Raw genomic sequence first — 21905 nt, 5'->3', positions numbered from 1 at the left:
CCCGGAATCCACTATCGTGGCCACCCTCACCTGGGACGTGGAGAAGACCGTCCGGGAGGCCCTGGCACGGAGCCCGGACCCCGGAACCGGTCCGAAGAACCGTCAGTACGTCCCACCAGAGGCCAGAGCTGCAGTCTTGGACTTCTGTCACGGTTCCAAGCTCTCCTGTCATCCAGGGGTGCGAAGGACCGTGGCAGTTGTCCGGCAGCGCTTCTGGTGGGCGTCCATGGAGGCCGACGTCCGGGAATATATCCAGGCCTGCACCACCTGTGCCAGGGGCAAGGAAGTACATAAGAAGGCCCAAGGACTCCTCCAGCCGGTGCCGGTGCCTCATAGCCCCTGGTCCCACATCGGCCTGGATTTCGTCACGGGCCTCCCGCCGTCCCAGGGCAACACCACCATCTTCACGATAGTGGACCGATTCTCCAAGGCGGCCCACTTCGTGGCCCTCCCGAAGCTCCCAACAGCCCAGGAGACAGCAGACCTCCTGGTCCACCACGTCGTCCGTCTGCATGGGATACCCTCCGACATCGTCTCTGATCGTGGTCCCCAGTTCTCCTCACACGTCTGGAGGAGCTTCTGCAGGGAACTGGGGGCCACCGTGAGCCTCTCGTCCGGGTACCATCCACAGACGAACAGACAGGCAGAGCGGGCCAACCAGGAATTGGAACAGACCCTCCGCTGCGTCACATCCGCGTAACCATCTGGCCTGGATCGAGTATGCGCATAACAGCCAGGTGTCTTCTGCCACCGGCCTCTCCCCATTTGAGGTGTGTTTGGGGTATCAGCCCCCGTTGTTTCCCGTGGTGGAGGGAGAGGTCGGTGTGCCCTCGGTCCAGGCCCACCTGCGGAAGTGCCGTCGGGTGTGGCGCTCCGCCCGTTCTGCCTTGTTGAAAGCCCGGACGAGGGCGAAGACCCATGCAGACCGCCGACGATCCCCGGCCCCTGCTTACCGGCCCGGGCAGGAGGTGTGGCTTTCCACGAAGGACATCCCCCTCCAGGTGGACTCCCCGAAACTTCAGGACAGGTACATTGGCCCCTTCCGGATCCTCAAAGTCCTCAGTCCTGCTGCAGTGAAGCTCCAACTCCCGGCTTCACTGCGGATCCATCCGGTTTTCCACGTGTCCCGCATCAAACCACACCTCACCCCTCTGTGCTCCCGGACCGGCGCCGGCTCCTGCTCGGATCATCGACGGGGAGCCGGCATGGACGGTGCGCCGGCTCCTGGACGTCCGTCGGATGGGCCGGGGGTTCCAGTACTTGGTGGACTGGGAGGGGTATGGACCCGAAGAACGCTCCTGGGTGAAGAGGAGCTTCATCCTGGACCCGGCCCTCCTGGCCGACTTCTACTGCCGACACCCCGACAAACCTGGTCGGGCGCCAGGAGGCGCCCTTTGAGGGGGGGGGGTCCTGTTATGTGGGCCGCCAGAAGAGGAGGTACTGCTGGCCCACCACCAGAGGGCGCCCTGCCTGAAGTGCGGGCTTCAGGCACGAGAGGGCGCTGCCGCCATGGACACAGCCGGGGGTGACAGCTGTCGCTCATTACCTCTTGACAGCTGTCACCCATCTACTCAACATCATCTCCACCTCGTTGCCGAGATATCATACTTCATAGGAGGTAACACTCTCAGCCTTTTTGTGAGATTTGTAACTCTGTTATTTTGAGAATTTGCAGGAGAACCGGTCGTTTGTGAGGAGGCTGTGCAAGACGGCGCTCCTTTTCAGCTGAGACCGCTGCAACATATTGAATGAGAGGTGGAGGTGGCATTCCCACCGTAGTTGTTACTGGGTGTACACACACCCACACTTGACTGTCTTTGTTCTTTGCCAGCAGTACCAGATCCGACAGTCGGGGACGGTGATCACCTGGGAATTCGGGACTTGGCTGCTCCAGTATTCACCAGGTTCTGGGGCAGCGGAAATCGTGTGGTTCCGGCTCTTCTCAGGACAGACGTCTTCTATCCTCGAGCCTGCCCACACGTCACCTCTGTGTATTGACTGTTATGATATTCTGTGATTGTCTGTATGTTTGTTGTGCACATTCACAACATTAAATTGTTACTTTTTGGCTCATCTATTGACCGTTCATTTGCGCCCCCTGTTGTGGGTCCGTGTCACTACACTTTCCCAACACAGATATCAGCACAGTATTGAAGATGAGGGCGTAGTTAGGCCTTGAACAGCAGGGTGAACTCTTCCTCGCTTAGGTACAGAAAGGTGTGTCTGATCATGTCCTTTTATTGGCTTTGCTGACACAATTCCCTATTTCCTCTCTGAAGTTCAAGTTTTGTTTTTTATCAAAAATGACACTGAGATCTTTTTCACTCTCTGCTGATTAAAGGACCGGCCCGTCTGGCACCAGCGATCACTCCACATACAAAGTCACTTAAATCCCCTTTCTTCTGCTTTCTGATGCTCAGTTTGAACTTCAGCTTATCGTCTTCAACACGTCGTGATGCCAAAATGCATTGATTTGCTGCCATGTGATTGGCTGTTTGTGTTAAGCAGGTGTACCTAATAAAGTGGCCAGTCATACTGATGTTTCCTATAACTGTGAGCACTTCTGTCGGCTCAAAATATCTTGCTGTTATTGTGCCTGTTGCTCGTTTATATTTTTGACACATTTGTTGGAATACAGCTTCTGAAACTGGATATGCCTGAAATCTGAATAATGCAGTTACATTAGAACCGCTTCAGTCCCTTTCAGCGGTTGAAAATGTTTAAATGTGACATGAATAGCTCTGTAAATAGTATATTTATTTATTTATTTTCAGGATTCCACGCAGATCCTGTAATACCGCTGCTATCCTATAGATGGTAGTAGCGCACTTGTTGGATGCCACGCAAATACCGATCGAAGAAGTTGTGGAATCGCACGTGTAGCTCACAAAAGTGTCAACATGGGGAAAAGGAAGCAAAATAAGAAGATTTTTGCCAATTTGTCGAAGAAACAGAAGAAGCATTTGAAAGAATTTGGAGAGGAACATCCGTTTCATGACGTGTAAGAAGTAGAGAGATGTTGCTTTGATCTTAACGGAGCTCCTTGTTAGCTGTTAGCTAGTAGCTCGACAGACACTTTATGTCGCTTGGTTCATTATTTTTGTGTATAACATGATTTTTATTGATCATACACGCTGCATGGTGTGATATTAAATACGTTTAAGGTGAGCAGATATTTGAATGAAAGTAGTAGCAGTCTTTTTTTTGTATGTTAACTTTTCCATTATTTCTACTAAAAGTTGCACAGTTTAAATGTGGATCTTTACAGGCACCGAGCAAAACTGGGTGCATCTGAGATATTTTTATATTTTTTATATTTTTTTATTTTTTACCACTGTTGTCGTGTGTTACCTGTGCTGCTCCACAGCCTGTCCAGTGGATTTTTATTTTATTATTTTTTATTTTTTTTTTAGCACTGTTGTCGTGTGTTACCTGTGCTGCTCCACAGCCTGTCCAGTGGATTTTTATTTTATTATTTTTTATTTTTTTTTTAGCACTGTTGTCGTGTGTTACCTGTGCTGCTCCACAGCCTGTCCAGTGGATTTTTATTTTATTATTTTTTATTTTTTTTTTAGCACTGTTGTCGTGTGTTACCTGTGCTGCTCCACAGCCTGTCTAGTGGATTTTTATTTTTATTTTATTTTTTAGCACTGTTGTCGTGTGTTACCTGTGCTGCTCCACAGCCTGTCCAGTGGATTTTTATTTTTATTTTATTTTTTAGCACTGTTGTCGTGCGTTACCTGTGCTGCTCCACAGCCTGTCTAGTGTCGGATTCCCTGTTTGGGAATCCGCTAGCTTAGCGTAGCTACTAGCTCTTAGCCGTTTTAGCATGGCGGCTTCTCCTGTCTCTCCTGCACTTTTCTGCTCTGGGTGTGAAATGTTTAGTTATTCCTCGGCCTCTTTTAGCAGTAACGGTACATGTAATAAGTGCAGCTTATTCGTAGCTTTGGAGGCCAGGCTGGGCGAATTGGAGGCTCGGCTCCGCACCGTGGAAAATTCTACAGCTAGCCAGGCCCCTGTAGTCGGTGCGGACCAAGGTAGCTTAGCCGCCGGTAGTTCCCCCCTGGCAGACCCCGTGCAGCCGGGAAAGCAGGCTGACTGGGTGACTGTGAGGAGGAAGCGTAGCCCTAAACAGAAGCCCCGTGTACACCGCCAACCCGTTCACATCTCTAACCGTTTTTCCCCACTCGACGATACACTCGCCGAGGATCAAACTCTGGTTATTGGCGACTCTGTTTTGAGAAATGTGAAGTTAGCGACACCAGCAACCATAGTCAATTGTCTTCCGGGGGCCAGAGCAGGCGACATCGAAGGACATTTGAAATTGCTGGCTAAGGCTAAGCGTAAATTTGGTAAGATTGTAATTCACGTCGGCAGTAATGACACTCGGTTACGCCAATCGGAGGTCACTAAAATTAACATTGAATCGGTGTGTAACTTTGCAAAAACAATGTAGTTTTCTCTGTAGTTTTCTCTGGGCCCCTCCCCAATCAGACCGGGAGTGACATGTTTAGCCGCATGTTCTCCTTGAATTGCTGGCTGTCTGAGTGGTGTCCAAAAAATGAGGTGGGCTTCATTGATAATTGGCAAAGCTTCTGGGGAAAACCTGGTCTTGTTAGGAGAGACGGCATCCATCCCACTTTAGAGGGAGCAGCTCTCATTTCTAGAAATCTGGCCAATTTTTTGGGATCCTCCAAACTGTGACTGTCTAGTGTTGGGACCAGGAGGCAGAGTTGTGGTCTTATACACCTCTCTGCAGCTTCTCTCCCCCTGCCATCCCCTCATTACCCCATCCCCGTAGAGACGGTGCCTGCTCCCAGACCACCAATAACCAGCAAAAATCTATTTAAGCATAAAAATTCAAAAAGAAAAAATAATATAGCACCTTCAACTGCACCACAGACTAAAACAGTTAAATGTGGTCTATTAAACATTAGGTCTCTTTCTTCTAAGTCCCTGTTGGTAAATGATATAATAATTGATCAACGTATTGATTTATTCTGCCTAACAGAAACTTGGTTACAGCAGGATGAATATGTTAGTTTAAATGAGTCAACACCCCCGAGTCACACTAACTGTCAGAATGCTCGTAGCACGGGCCGGGGCGGAGGATTAGCAGCAATCTTCCATTCCAGCTTATTAATTAATCAAAAACCTAGACAGAGCTTTAATTCATTTGAAAGCTTGACTCTTAGTCTTGTCCATCCAAATTGGAAGTCCCAAAAAACCAGTTTTATTTGTTATTATCTATCGTCCACCTGGTCGTTACTGTGAGTTTCTCTGTGAATTTTCAGACCTTTTGTCTGACTTAGTGCTTAGCTCAGATAAGATAATTATAGTGGGCGATTTTAACATCCACACAGATGCTGAGAATGACAGCCTCAACACTGCATTTAATCTATTATTAGACTCTATCGGCTTTGCTCAAAAAGTAAATGAGTCCACCCACCACTTTAATCATATTTTAGATCTTGTTCTGACTTATGGTATGGAAATAGAAGACTTAACAGTATTCCCTGAAAACTCCCTTTTGTCTGATCATTTTTTAATAACATTTACATTTACCCTGATGGACTACCCTGCAGTGGGGAATAAGTTTCATTACACTAGAAGTCTTTCAGAAAGCGCTGTAACTAGGTTTAAGGATATGATTCCTTCTTTATGTTCTCTAATGTCATATACCAACACAGAGCAGAGTAGCTACCTAAACTCTGTAAGGGAGTTAGAGTATCTTGTCAATAGTTTTACATCCTCATTGAAGACAACTTTGGATGCTGTAGCTCCTCTGAAAAAGAGAGCTTTAAATCAGAAGTGTCTGACTCCGTGGTATAACTCACAAACTCGTAGCTTAAAGCTGATAACCCGTAAGTTGGAGAGGAAATGGCGTCTCACTAATTTAGAAGATCTTCACTTAGCCTGGAAAAAGAGTTTGTTGCTCTATAAGAAAGCCCTTCGTGAAGCTAGGACATCTTTCTACTCATCACTAATTGAAGAAAATAAGAACAACCCCAGGTTTCTTTTCAGCACTGTAGCCAGGCTGACAAAGAGTCAGAGCTCTATTGAGCTGAGTATTCCATTAACTTTAACTAGTAATGACTTCATGACTTTCTTTGCTAACAAAATTTTGACTATTAGAGAAAAAATTACTCATAACCATCCCAAAGATGTATCGTTATCTTTGGCTGCTTTCAGTGATGCCGGTATTTGGTTAGACTCTTTCTCTCCGATTGTTCTGTCTGAGTTATTTTAATTAGTTACTTCATCCAAACCATCAACATGCTTATTAGACCCCATTCCTGCCAGGCTGCTCAAGGAAGTCCTACCATTATTTAATGCTTCAATCTTAAATATGATCAATCTATCTTTGTTAGTTGGTTATGTACCACAGGCCTTTAAGGTGGCAGTAATTAAACCATTACTTAAAAAGCCATCACTTGACCCAGCTATCTTAGCTAATTATAGGCCAATCTCCAACCTTCCTTTTCTCTCAAAGATTCTTGAGAGGGTAGTTGTAAAACAGCTAACTGATCACCTGCAGAGGAATGGTCTATTTGAAGAGTTTCAGTCAGGTTTTAGAATTCATCATAGTACAGAAACAGCATTAGTGAAGGTTACAAATGATCTTCTTATGGCTTCGGACAGTGGACTTATCTCTGTGCTTGTTCTGTTGGACCTCAGTGCTGCTTTTGATACTGTTGACCATAAAATTTTATTACAGAGATTAGAGCATGTCATAGGTATTAAAGGCATTGCGCTGCGGTGGTTTGAATCATATTTGTCTAATAGATTACAGTTTGTTCATGTAAATGGGGAATCTTCTTCACAGACTAAAGTTAATTATGGAGTTCCACAAGGTTCTGTGCTAGGACCAATTTTATTCACTTTATACATGCTTCCCTTGGGCAGTATTATTAGACGGTATTGCTTAAATTTTCATTGTTACGCAGATGATACCCAGCTTTATCTATCCATGAAGCCAGAGGATACGCTCCAATTAGCTAAACTGCAGGATTGTCTTACAGACATAAAGACATGGATGACCTCTAATTTCCTGCTTTTAAACTCAGATAAAACTGAAGTTATTGTACTTGGCCCCACAAATCTTAGAAGCATGGTGTCTAACCAGATCGTTACTCTGGATGGCATTTCCCTGATCTCTAGTAATACTGTGAGAAATCTTGGAGTTATTTTTGATCAGGATATGTCATTCAAAGCGCATATTAAACAAATATGTAGGACTGCCCGTTTTGCATTTACGCAATATCTCTAAAATCAGAAAGGTCTTGTCTCAGAGTGATGCTGAAAAACTAATTCATGCATTTATTTCCTCTAGGCTGGACTATTGTAATTCATTATTATCAGGTTGTCCTAAAAGTTCCCTAAAAAGCCTTCAGTTGGTTCAGAATGCTGCAGCTAGAGTACTGACGGGGACTAGCAGGAGAGAGCATATCTCACCCGTGTTGGCCTCCCTTCATTGGCTTCCTGTTAATGCTAGAATAGAATTTAAAATTCTTCTTCTTACTTATAAGGTTTTGAATAATCAGGTCCCATCTTATCTTAGGGACCTCGTAGTACCATATTACCCCATTAGAGCGCTTCGCTCTCAGACTGCGGGCTTACTTGTAGTTCCTAGGGTTTGTAAGAGTAGAATGGGAGGCAGAGCCTTCAGCTTTCAGGCTCCTCTCCTGTGGAACCAGCTCCCAATTCAGATCAGGGAGACAGATACCCTCTCTACTTTTAAGATTAGGCTTAAAACTTTCCTTTTCGCTAAGGCTTATAGTTAGGGCTGGATCGGGTGACCCTGGACCATCCCTTGGTTATGTTGCTTTAGACGTAGACTGTGTTTCATAATTATTGTATGGCCTTGCCTTGCAATGTGGAGCGCCTTGGGGCAACTGTTTGTTGTGATTTGGCGCTATACAAGAAAAAAGTTGATTGATTGATTGATTGATTGATTGATATGTATTAATATTCGGTTGATACACAGATAGTGTTTAGTACATTATATTAAACAGTCTTTAAACTATCTTTTCCTTTTGGGATTTTTTTTTAAGTATGTTTGTTTTTGTTTACTTTCTACAGAGTCCATGACCGACCAGAAAGAACTCAAATTGTGGACTTGGTGAGTCTCACAAAGCAGTATATCGTCGTTACATTGATGTTCGGCGCATTTGCGTTCAGTACTTAGCAAGTCACTGGTGTACAGCACCATGGAGAGCAAAACCTGTTGATACAGATGTGCGTGCTCCACGTAACTACACAGACATGAAACGGGTTTTAAAAAAAAAAAACCTTTACAGGGACTGAAAAAAGTCACACGACTGTCTTGTTCAGAGAATTTACTTTGTCCTCTTTCGACCGGAGCGTCACACTGAGTTCTATGAGTCAGACTCAAAATTTATGGTGAGTCCACATAAACTTAATGTACCTGTTTATATATTAAAACATTCCACTATCATAACACTATTTGGGGCACAGATTAGTTGTGTGACGTGTCTAACTTTCTTTCGGTGCTGGCCAAGAAGATGTAGAAGACAAATCTCTTTGCCTGATCTCTGCTCAGAATTTTGAACACGCACAAAACTTGCTAACCAACCTGCCGTACATCAGCTGACAAGGAACTCATGTTGCGCTTTATAACATCCCCGATCATTGCGCAAGTGCTGGGTGGTCATAGGGTGGTCTGTGAGGTGTTTGTGCATGGCCTGTGCAGTTTTTGAAAGTTCTCCAGCCTTAGCGACTGTTTTGCAGTAGTCAGGTGCTGCTTCATACTTCATGGCGATCATGGGGGTTTGTGAGTGGGTACTGAACAGACATTGTATGGTCCTCGCAGCAGCTGTGCTGCTCTTCAGCGACCTGTAGCATTTTTTTGTGATTTCATGACCGCACAAGGACCGCTGAATGGACTCCTGTGTAATGGGAGGTTTACCGACACACAGCAGAGGCAGGGATTAGAGCTGGGTATCGATTCAAATTTCAAGAGTCGATTTGATTTCCATTCTTAAGAATCAGAATCAATTATTTCGATCTGATCTCGATTTCTGTTAGTGTTATTAAAACAGTTTTTTGAGCTGTTACATGATTGTCTAGTAATGCAGTATATTAATACTACTTCACAAAATTTGCCCCTCAAAATGCAGTCAAGTGTTTCAGAGAGTTATAAATTGAAACATTTTCTGGGGAATAACGGTCCTGGTCTCCCCTACAAAACTCGCGCTTGCAGCACTTGCATGCACTTGCAAGTGGCACGCTACAGCAGGATAACACGGCTATTAGAAAAGTTATCCTGCAGCAGGGGGAAGTTCTCCTAAATTCTCCTGCAGCAGTTCCACAGTTCACACTAGAGAATCTTTGTGCGCTGTGCCACGGAAATGGCACGCTGTTATAACGCTGGTGAGAAGTGCAAATATATATATATATATATATATATATATATATATACACAGTGGGGAAAATAAGTATTTGACCCCCTGTCAGTTTTGCAGGTTTTCCCACCTACAAAAAATGGAGAGGTCTGTAATTTTTATCGTAGGTACACTTCAACTGTGAGAGACAGAATAAAAAAAAAAATCCAGTAAATCACATTGTATGATTTTTAAATAATTAATTTGCATTTTATTGCATAAAATAATTATTTGCCCCCCTATAAACAGAGCTTAACAATTGGTACAGAAACATTTGTCTGCCATTACAGAGGTCAGACATTTCCTGTAGTTTTTCACCAGGTTTTAACACACTGCAGCAGGGATTTTGGTCCACTCCTCCATACAGATCTTCTCCAAATCTTTCAGGTTTGGAGTTTCAGCTCCCTCCAAAGATTTTCTATTGCGTTCAGGTCTGGAGACTGTCCAGGCCACTCCAGGACCTTGAAATGTTTCTTATTGAGCCCCTCCTTAGTTGCCCTGGCTGTGTGTTTGGGGTCATTGTCATGCTGGAAGACCCAGCCATGACCCATCTTCAATGCTGTTACTGAGGGAAGGAGGTTGTTTTCCAAAATCTCGCAATACATGACCCCATCCATCCTCCCTTCAATACCGTGCAGTCGTCCTGTCCCCTTTGCAGAAGAGCACCCCCAGAGTATGATGTTTCCACCCCCATGCTTCACGGTTGGGATGGTTTTCTTGGGGTTGTTCTCATCCTCTAAACATGGTAAGTGGAGTTGATTCCAAAAAGCTCTATTCTGGTCTTATCTGACCACATGACCTTCTCCCATGCCTCCTCTGGATCATCCAGATGGTCATTGGTGAACTTCAAACGGGCCTGGACATGTGCTGGCTTGAGCAGGGGAACTTTGCTGCCCTGCAGGATTTTAAACCATGACAGCATCATGTGTTACTAATGTAATCTTTGTGACTGTGGTCCCAGCTCTCTTCAGGTCATTGACCAGGTCCTCCTGTGTAGTTCTGAGCTTTCTCAGAATCATCCTTACCACACAAAGTGAGATCTTGCATGGAATCCCAGACTGAGGGAGATTGACAGTCATCTTGTGTTTCTTCCACTTTCTAATAAATAATCATAACAGTTGTTGTCTTCTACCAAGCTGCTTGCCTGTTGTCCTGTAGCGATGGGATGATGATACCTCAAGGAGTGTATTGACACACTACACAAACTGTGTTGACACTGTGTTGGTCGCTCAATAGTGACCCCTGCAGTAGTTATAAAATCATTGCAGGTAAATAAGATGGAAAAGTTACCGTGCTGCAAACGCAACATCAGCCTGTGAAATGGTTAATCGCCAGTCCTCTATTTAAAATATGATCTCATCATTGCAAAATTTCATGTGCTCAATTTGTGTGTCGAGTTAAGCTGTTCATGAGAAGAGTTTAAAATTTGCTTAAAACTTTTTGTGTAAATGCTCAACTGAGTTGGTTTGTAAAATGTAGCAAATTTGTAATAAAATTCAGAGTTTAAAATTTGTAACTTATGTATGGAAATTTGATAACGTAAGTGTTAAAGCATACGAAATAAAAGACTGAAAATAGATTCATGATGCATTTTTATTGAGGAACAAAGGTTTCTGAAGTGTCTTTGCTCCAAGGCGATTTCTCCTCTTACACACCAGTTCCCCTGCCTTAGAAAAAACTCTTTCACAGGGTACAGATGAAGATGGCGAGCATAAACATTTCAGTGCGAGTTGATAAAGGTGTGGATATATGCTCTGGTCATTCTTCCAGTATTGTAAAGGAGTACAAACATATCTAATTGGAAAAATAACAGTAAACAATGCTTAAAGGAGAAAAAGATTTCTTATTTGGCGTCAAAAGATCAAAATTATTCCAGACTGGGGAAACGTCTGAACGATCCATGAAGTCAGTGGAACAAGGTGAGGGCAAGAAAAACTCCAACAGCAAAACTCCATCCAACAAATCCGCAACATGTCGATACAGTTTGTTTCCTTATAAACACAATTTGGCGCGGCACAGTCGAACGACACAGTTCCTGTATCGGTCACGTGATTTTTTTTCTTAAAGCGATACACGCACCGATACGGGGTTTCACTCTTGTGTGCTCGGCACAGTGTTGATCCACCAGTGTTGTTCATCCCATCACTATTGTCCTGTAGTCCATCCCAGCCTTTTACAGGTCTACAGTTTTGTCCCTAGTGTCCTTAGACAGCTCTTTGGTCTTGGCTATGGTGGACAGGTTGGAGTGTGATTGATTGAGTGTGTGAACAGGCGTCTTTTATACAGGTAACAAGTTCAAACAGGTGCAATTAATACAGGTAAAGAGTGCAGAATAAGAGGGCTTCTTAAAGGAAGATTAACAGGTCTGTGAGAGACAGAATTCTTGCTGGTTGGTAGGAGTTCAAATACTTATTTTATGCAATAAAATGCAAATTAATATTTTAAAAATCATACAATGTGATTTTTCTGGATTTTTTTCTTTTTTAGATTCTGTCTCTCACAGTTGAAGTGTAAATACGATAAAAATTACAGACCTCTCCATTCTTTGTAGGTGGGAAAGCCTACAAAACTGACAGGGGGTCAAATACTTATTTTCCCCTAGATATATATATATATATATATATATATATATATATATATATATATATATAAAAATAAATAAAATCGATCTTTGGATTATGAATCAATCTGTGGGAATTAAATGAGAATCAATCAATTTTTTTATATAGTGCCAAATCACAACAAACAGTTGCCCCAAGGCGCTTTATATTGTAAGGCAAGGCCATACAATAATTATGTAAAACCCCAACGGTCAAAACGACCCCCTGTGAGCAAGCACTTGGCTACAGTGGGAAGGAAAAACTCCCTTTTAACAGGAAGAAACCTCCAGCAGAACCAGGCTCAGGGAGGGGCAGTCTTCTGCTGGGACTGGTTGGGGCTGAGGGAGAGAACCAGGAAAAAGACATGCTGTGGAGGGGAGCAGAGATCAATCACTAATGATTAATGCAGAGTGGTGCATACAGAGCATACAGAGCAAAAAGAGAAAGAAACAGTGCATCATGGGAACCCCCCAGCAGTCTACGTCTATAGCAGCATAACTAAGGGATGGTTCAGGGTCACCTGATCCAGCCCTAACTATAAGCTTTAGCAAAAAGGAAAGTTTTAAGCTTAATCTTAAAAGTAGAGAGGGTGTCTGAATCGATTTAAAATCGGTCAGTCAATCTTTTCAACCCAGCACTAGCAGAGATGCTCAGCTGAGCCACTGTCACTCGAAGTGACCACACCCACAACTATACAGATCTTTATGGCTTCAAACTTCATCAACTAAGAAGTTAGAAAAAAAAAATTCTCTCCCCCCGTACACTTGTCATAGAGGAGGAAAGAATTTACAGACACCAAAACCATTTTTTGTACCAGGCTGTAACCATGTTTATTTCTGCTCTTAAGTTGGACATTTTAACCTGGATTCCTATGGGAATGTGCTCCCTTTTGAAATCAGCCTCAAGTAGCCAGTCAAGGAACTGCAACTTTTTATCCCTCACTGGCCGAAGGCACGAAAGGGGATTAGATTGTGGCAGTTTCCATCTTTCTGTGTGTTTGGCCCTTGATTAACAAATCTAACCTTTGTCAGTTTCATGAGTTGGTGTCTACATTCTGAAATCGCCTTGAAATGTAGCAGCACTTGTATCAAAACAGCGTTTGCCAGCGTGGGGGGATACTGTTCTCTCAGAGCACTCTTGTTCTTCTTCCGGGAGGGCGTCATCTGAGACCATCCCGAGCTTCCCGCTTGTATGAATGTCAACACTTTCACGTCATGCAAACACAGTTCAGATCACTGAGTCCAGGAAGTCATTAAAGTCCTGCATCTCAGTCTTACAAACTGCTACATACATTTATGAACAAATGTAAATCCTGTCATTTAAATGTGTGCCTACTTTTCACCTTTAAAAATATTTTAGGTGATATATAGGTCTACAAACGTTGATAAATTAGGTAGTTTGGGTTATTGACAGACATGCCAGTTGTTACTTTGTTCTCACAATAATAGCTTTGAATGTCAGACAAATTGTTAAAATTACACTCAACAAAAATATAAACGCAACACTTTTGGTTTTGCTCCCATTTTGTATGAGATGAACTCAAAGATCTAAAACGTTTTCCACATACACAATATCACCATTTCCCTCAAATATTGTTCACAAACCAGTCTAAATCTGTGATAGTGAGCACTTCTCCTTTGCTGAGATAATCCATCCCACCTCACAGGTGTGCCATATCAAGATGCTGATTAGACACCATGATTAGTGCACAGGTGTGCCTTAGACTGCCCACAATAAAAGGCCAGTCTGAAAGGTGCAGTTTTATCACACAGCACAATGCCACAGATGTCACAAGATTTGAGGCAGCGTGCAATTGGCATGCTGACAGCAGGAATGTCAACCAGAGCTGTTGCTCGTGTATTGAATGTTCATGTCTCTACCATAAGCCGTCTCCAAAGGCGTTTCAGAGAATTTGGCAGTACATCCAACCAGCCTCACAACCGCAGACCACGTGTAACCACACCAGCCCAGGACCTCCACATCCAGCATGTTCACCTCCAAGATCGTCTGAGACCAGCCACTCGGACAGCTGCTGAAACAATCGGTTTGCATAACCAAAGAATTTCTGCACAAACTGTCAGAAACCGTCTCAGGGAAGCTCATCTGCATGCTCATCGTCCTCATCGGGGTCTCGACCTGACTCCAGTTCGTCGTCGTAGCCGACTTGAGTGGGCAAATGCTCACTTTCGCTGACATTTGGCACGTTGGAGAGGTGTTCTCTTCACGGATGATGCAAAGGAGATGTGTTGCACTGTATGAGGCAAATGGTGGTCACACCAGATACTGACTGGTATCCCCCCACCAATAAAACAAAACTGCACCTTTCAGAGTGTCCTTTTATTGTGGGCAGTCTAAGGCACACCTGTGCACTAATCATGGTATCTAATCAGCATCTTGGTATGGCACACCTGTGAGGTGGGATGGATTATCTCAGCAAAGGAGAAGTGCTCACTATCACAGATTTCGACTGGTTTCTGAACAATATTTGAGGGAAATGGTGATATTGTGTATGTGGAAAAAGTTTTAGATCTTTGAGTTCATCTCATACAAAATGGGAGCAAAACCAAAAGTGTTGCATTTATATTTTTGTTGAGTATATAAGGGTGGGTGTTTATAAGCTGTGCTTCTGCCTGCAACCTTTTGGCCACACGGATACGCAATTAAGTTGATCTTTTTATTATGAGTTTTTGTTATTGTTGATCTGTGTGCCGAATAAATAAATTCATTCATTCAATTTGAATTTTTACCCTGTTTGATTGAAATCTGCTGTTTCTTCTCTGGTTTCTCTGATATGCTGTAAAATTCCTGTGGGAAGCCTTTTTTAATAATTAAATTATTTCAGCAAAGGTTGTTGTGGCTGAATGTATTCCTGAACCATCGTGTCTTACAGCCTGCAAACCCAGAACAGTCTGACCCTGTGGAGCAGGAGGAGGAAGAACCAGAACAGAAAACTGCTTATCAGAAGCTTCTTTCTGCTCTGGGCCGATCTGTCAGTGAGGAGCAGAGTGAAGAGGAGCAGAGCTCTGATGACGAAGACAACAACCACGACGAAATTCTCGCTGAAGGCAAGTTGCTTATGGGTCATTCCATGTCAATTCAACAAATATTTGAGGGGCCTCACTCATTTTGTCTCAGATTTTCCTTAAATTTTAATCAAATATTCCCAGACTGTTCAGAACATCAAATCTAATGTTTGAGGCCTGTAGGCCAAGCAGTTTCTGAGATACAACCAATTTAGTGTGCATGGGGTCTGCCGTTTTTTTAGGCAGAAAATATGGCCGTCATTTCTGGAGCCATGTTCAAGGTAGAATATCTCAGAAAATAATGGACTTAGAGGCCTGAAATTTTCTGTGGCAGTTGTCATGGACACCCAGACTTGGACTATAGTCAAACAACAAACTTTGACACTAAACTGTGAAGTTTATGTATGCTCAACTTATGGGAAATATTAAATTGACTATTGCGAGCATCCATGTTCCAAGCATACCATTACACTCAAAGAAACCTCTCCATCTCTTGGCTCCTTAATGTCAGCTATACTGGCTATGAAATATGTCAATTTGGCATATCTGTGGTAAACAGTTATTGTGGGAGAAACCTCTAAAATCTGAAAGAAAAAAAAAAGTTTTGTGGTCAAACTTTATTAGCAGAAAAGCTCATGTGGGCAGTAAATAAAACTCTTCAAACAGATTCCATTTTGAAGATATTGATATCGACTTTATGTGTTATAAATATGGCCTTCTGTATGAAAGTCCTTCCTGGTTAATTTAAACATCCAATTATGGCTAATTTGTGCACTCGTGAATGTATTTCTAGTGCTGAAATGGCAGTTTTATTTTAATTGTGTGCACACACTGCATTCATATGATTCATGGCACACCCCACAATGCTGCACATAGATCTGCCAGGGGGATTCCCCAAGGTTTCCACATTTACTAGGCTTAAATCCACCTGCATGAACATGGCTCCAGAAATGATGGCCATAATTTTTGCCTAAAAAAAAAAGGCAGACAGCCTACAGGCTTCAAACTTCAGATTTGATGTTCTGAATAGTCTTGGAATATTTGATTAAAATGTGAAGAAAATTTGAGACAAAGTGTGTGCATTTCCAGAACACAAATAGAAAAAAGTGTAGTTGGAGAGTATCAGCATGTTACTTCGAACAACAACCAGTTTTTGGATTGTTTCTACATAGGGCTGGGTATCGAGAACCTGTTCCTTTCGGGTATCGTTAAGAAATGATTCGATCCACTGACATCAAAAAGCTTTTTGCTTAACGATTCCCTTATCGGTCCTTCAGAGTGGCTGTTGTTTTGGGGCGTATTTGTCAGGAAAATGATAATTTCTCTACATTGATTACAGACCTGCTGCGGGTCTGTAATCAACCTTTCTACAGCACAGCTTTGCTTTGAACCTTGAACCAATCAAAGCAGTGATTTGCAGATCGAAGCAGTGCTTTGATCTGTGATTCGTGGATTCATTGTTTTATTTTGCTTTATCCTAATTTTTCCATGCTAAAACCCTAAAGAGCATATGTCTGTAAGAACATTTACCTTTTTTATGTTAAACCGACCTGTTATGAGCTTCTGAAACAGTTGATAGATGTATTTTATAACTTAAAAAGGGACCGATGCTAACGCATTAGCATGTCTATGGTGTTTTCAGCATTAAAATTAGCATTAAGCTGTTCGCATCAGCACGTTTGTGTTGAATTTTTGGTTTCTGTATAATTAATGGCTCAGCATTTGTTGTCGTAAAAGTGTCAAATTGTAATTTTTTAAATTTATTTTTATTCATATATTAATAATAATAGCAGCAACAATAATAGTCTACATAATAGACAATAATAATAGACTAATAATGTTACAATATAGTTTTAGAGAAAGAGACAAAAAGAACCTGATGAAACAAAACACAACAGACAAAATAAAACAACTAACAATGAACATAAATAAATACATATAGAAATAAATAAGTGTTTCCTGTGAACACCTAGTGACTCTTCCACCTCCACTTCATCCCTGTTTTATTTAAGTTTAATTACAATTTGTTTCGGTCAAACCATATTTTCAATGTGTTAATTTCTTCAGTGATTTCCTCCAGAACTATCTGACAAACTAGAAAACTGCTGCATCCTAGTAAGAGCAGAATACTACTGGAATGAATTTGAATAAGGAAAGTTGGGTTTTTCTCACTAAATGGATGCTGCACTCAATCAATCAATCAATCAATTTTTTTATATAGCGCCAAATCACAACAAACAGTTGCCCCAAGGCGCTTTATATTGTAAGGCAAGGCCATACAATAATTATGTAAAACCCCAACGGTCAAAACGACCCCCTGTGAGCAAGCACTTGGCTACAGTGGGAAGGAAAAACTCCCTTTTAACAGGAAGAAACCTCCAGCAGAACCAGGCTCAGGGAGGGGCAGTCTTCTGCTGGGACTGGTTGGGGCTGAGGGAGAGAACCAGGAAAAAGACATGCTGTGGAGGGGAGCAGAGATCAATCACTAATGATTAAATGCAGAGTGGTGCATACAGAGCAAAAGAGAAAGAAACAGTGCATCATGGGAACCCCCCAGCAGTCTACGTCTATAGCAGCATAACTAAGGGATGGTTCAGGGTCACCTGATCCAGCCCTAACTATAAGCTTTATCAATCAATCAACTTTTTTTTTATATAGCGCCAAATCACAACAAACAGTTGCCCCAAGGCGCTTTATATTGCAAGGCAAGGCCATACAATAATTATGAAAAACCCCAACGGTCAAAACGACCCCCTGTGAGCAAGCACTTGGCTACAGTGGGAAGGAAAAACTCCCTTTTAACAGGAAGAAACCTCCAGCAGAACCAGGCTCAGGGAGGGGCAGTCTTCTGCTGGGACTGGTTGGGGCTGAGGGAAAGAACCAGGAAAAAGACATGCTGTGGAAGGGGGCAGAGATCGATCACTAATGATTAAATGCGGAGTGATGCATACAGAGCAAAAAGAGAAAGAAACAGTGCATCATGGGAACCCCCCCACAGTCTACGTCTAAAGCAGCATAACCAAGGGATAGTCCAGGGTCACCTGATCCAGCCCTAACTATAAGCTTTAGCGAAAAGGAAAGTTTTAAGCCTAATCTTAAAAGTAGAGAGGGTATCTGTCTCCCTGATCTGAATTGGGAGGTGGTTCCACAGGAGAGGAGCCTGAAAGCTGAAGGCTCTGCCTCCCATTCTACTCTTACAAACCCTACGAACTACAAGTAAGCCTGCAGTCTGAGAGCGAAGCGCTCTATTGGGGTGATATGGTACTACGAGGTCCCTAAGATAAGATGGGACCTGATTATTCAAAACCTTATAAGTAAGAAGAAGAATTTTAAATTCTATTCTAGAATTAACAGGAAGCCAATGAAGAGAGGCCAATATGGGTGAGATATGCTCTCTCCTTCTAGTCCCCGTCAGTACTCTAGCTGCAGCATTTTGAATTAACTGAAGGCTTTTTAGGGAACTTTTAGGACAACCTGATAATAATGAATTACAATAGTCCAGCCTAGAGGAAATAAATGCATGAATTAGTTTTTCAGCATCACTCTGAGACAAGACCTTTCTGATTTTAGAGATATTGCGTAAATGCAAAAAAGCAGTCCTACATATTTGTTTAATATGCGCTTTGAATGACATATCCTGATCAAAAATGACTCCAAGATTTCTCACAGTATTACTAGAGGTCAGGGTAATGCCATCCAGAGTAAGGATCTGGTTAGACACCATGTTTCTAAGATTTGTGGGGCCAAGTACAATAACTTCAGTTTTATCTGAGTTTAAAAGCAGGAAATTAGAGGTCATCCATGTCTTTATGTCTGTAAGACAATCCTGCAGTTTAGCTAATTGGTGTGTGTCCTCTGGCTTCATGGATAGATAAAGCTGGGTATCATCTGCGTAACAATGAAATTTAAGCAATACCGTCTAATAATACTGCCTAAGGGAAGCATGTATAAAGTGAATAAAATTGGTCCTAGCACAGAACCTTGTGGAACTCCATAATTAACTTTAGTCTGTGAAGAAGATTCCCCATTTACATGAACAAATTGTAATCTATTAGACAAATATGATTCAAACCACCGCAGCGCAGTGCCTTTAATACCTATGGCATGCTCTAATCTCTGTAATAAAATTTTATGGTCAACAGTATCAAAAGCAGCACTGAGGTCTAACAGAACAAGCACAGAGATGAGTCCACTGTCCGAGGCCATAAGAAGATCATTTGTAACCTTCACTAATGCTGTTTCTGTACTATGATGAATTCTAAAACCTGACTGAAACTCTTCAAATAGACCATTCCTCTGCAGATGATCAGTTAGCTGTTTTACAACTACCCTTTCAAGAATTTTTGAGAGAAAAGGAAGGTTGGAGATTGGCCTATAATTAGCTAAGATAGCTGGGTCAAGTGATGGCTTTTTAAGTAATGGTTTAATTACTGCCACCTTAAAAGCCTGTGGTACATAGCCAACTAACAAAGATAGATTGATCATATTTAAGATCGAAGCATTAAATAATGGTAGGGCTTCCTTGAGCAGCCTGGTAGGAATGGGGTCTAATAAACATGTTGATGGTTTGGATGAAGTAACTAATGAAAATAACTCAGAACAATCGGAGAGAAAGAGTCTAACCAAATACCGGCATCACTGAAAGCAGCCAAAGATAACGATACGTCTTTGGGATGGTTATGAGTAATTTTTTCTCTAATAGTTAAAATTTTGTTAGCAAAGAAAGTCATGAAGTCATTACTAGTTAAAGTTAATGGAATACTCAGCTCAATAGAGCTCTGACTCTTTGTCAGCCTGGCTACAGTGCTGAAAAGAAACCTGGGGTTGTTCTTATTTTCTTCAATTAGTGATGAGTAGAAAGATGTCCTAGCTTTACGGAGGGCTTTTTTATAGAGCAACAGACTCTTTTTCCAGGCTAAGTGAAGATCTTCTAAATTAGTGAGATGCCATTTCCTCTCCAACTTACGGGTTATCTGCTTTAAGCTACGAGTTTGTGAGTTATACCACGGAGTCAGACACTTCTGATTTAAAGCTCTCTTTTTCAGAGGAGCTACAGCATCCAAAGTTGTCTTCAATGAGGATGTAATACTATTGACGAGATACTCTATCTCCCTTACAGAGTTTAGGCAGCTACTCTGCACTGTGTTGGTATATGGCATTAGAGAACATAAAGAAGGAATCATATCCTTAAACCTAGTTACAGCGCTTTCTGAAAGACTTCTAGTGTAATGAAACTTATTCCCCACTGCTGGGTAGTCCATCAGAGTAAATGTAAATGTTATTAAGAAATGATCAGACAGAAGGGAGTTTTCAGGGAATACTGTTAAGTCTTCTATTTCCATACCATAAGTCAGAATAAGATCTAAGATATGATTAAAGTGGTGGGTGGACTCATTTACTTTTTGAGCAAAGCCAATAGAGTCTAATAATAGATTAAATGCAGTGTTGAGGCTGTCATTCTCAGCATCTGTGTGGATGTTAAAATCGCCCACTATAATTATCTTATCTGAGCTAAGCACTAAGTCAGACAAAGGTCTGAAAATTCACAGAGAAACTCACAGTAACGACCAGGTGGACGATAGATAATAACAAATAAAACTGGTTTTTGGGACTTCCAATTTGGATGGACAAGACTAAGAGACAAGCTTTCAAATGAATTAAAGCTCTGTCTGGGTTTTTGATTAATTAATAAGCTGGAATGGAAGATTGCTGCTAATCCTCCGCCCCGGCCCGTGCTACGAGCATTCTGACAGTTAGTGTGACTCGGGGGTGTTGACTCATTTAAACTAACATATTCATCCTGCTGTAACCAGGTTTCTGTTAGGCAGAATAAATCAATATGTTGATCAATTATTATATCATTTACCAACAGGGACTTAGAAGAGAGAGACCTAATGTTTAATAGACCACATTTAACTGTTTTAGTCTGTGGTGCAGTTGAAGGTGCTATATTATTTTTTCTTTTTGAATTTTTATGCTTAAATAGATTTTTGCTGGTTATTGGTAGTCTGGGAGCAGGCACCGTCTCTACGGGGATGGGGTAATGAGGGGATGGCAGGGGGAGAGAAGCTGCAGAGAGGTGTGTAAGACTACAACTCTGCTTCCTGGTCCCAACCCTGGATAGTCACGGTTTGGAGGATTTAAGAAAATTGGCCAGATTTCTAGAAATGAGCTGCTCCATCCAAAGTGGGATGGATGCCGTCTCTCCTAACAAGACCAGGTTTTCCCCAGAAGCTTTGCCAATTATCTATGAAGCCCACCTCATTTTTTGGACACCACTCAGACAGCCAGCAATTCAAGGAGAACATGCGGCTAAACATGTCACTCCCGGTCCGATTGGGGAGGGGCCCAGAGAAAACTACAGAGTCCGACATTGTTTTTGCAAAGTTACACACCGATTTAATGTTAATTTTAGTGACCTCCGATTGGCGTAACCGGGTGTCATTACTGCCGACGTGAATTACGATCTTACCAAATTTACGCTTAGCCTTAGCCAGCAGTTTCAAATTTCCTTCAATGTCGCCTGCTCTGGCCCCCGGAAGACAATTGACTATGGTTGCTGGTGTCGCTAACTTCACATTTCTCAAAACAGAGTCGCCAATAACCAGAGTTTGATCCTCGGCGGGTGTGTCGTCGAGTGGGGAAAAACGGTTAGAGATGTGAACGGGTTGGCGGTGTACACGGGGCTTCTGTTTAGGGCTACGCTTCCTCCTCACAGTCACCCAGTCAGCCTGCTTTCCCGGCTGCTCACTGCAGTTTATTGTCTGGAATAGTCCCAGATTACATTTCAGAGCTTCTAGAATTCAAACATTTTCGTGTGGGTGGTGTTGGGGGTAATTTTGGGTTTCAGATTTTTTTGTTTTTCACCACTTTCATCC

At 42.4% G+C, this 21905-nt stretch overlaps 1 protein-coding gene across 1 annotated transcript in view; it reads left to right on the top strand.

The window, feature by feature from the left end:
- Nucleotides 1–2848: 2848 nt before the first annotated feature.
- The window catches only part of utp25 (UTP25 small subunit processor component), a 42698-nt gene continuing 23641 nt past the window's right edge, over nucleotides 2849–21905 (top strand). Inside the window, exons 1-3 of the mRNA XM_034195248.1 lie at nucleotides 2849–3001; nucleotides 8083–8122; nucleotides 14895–15069. Of these exons, the coding sequence (XP_034051139.1) occupies nucleotides 2901–3001; nucleotides 8083–8122; nucleotides 14895–15069 (316 nt within the window). The 5' untranslated portion in view covers nucleotides 2849–2900. The remainder of the gene's footprint in view (nucleotides 3002–8082; nucleotides 8123–14894; nucleotides 15070–21905) is intronic.

Source organism: Thalassophryne amazonica, chromosome 19 (genome assembly GCF_902500255.1).
Source record: "Thalassophryne amazonica chromosome 19, fThaAma1.1, whole genome shotgun sequence".
NCBI lineage: Eukaryota > Metazoa > Chordata > Actinopteri > Batrachoidiformes > Batrachoididae > Thalassophryne > Thalassophryne amazonica.
Note: the sequence above shows the minus strand (reverse complement) of the source record. Positions and strands in the feature narration are given on the sequence as shown.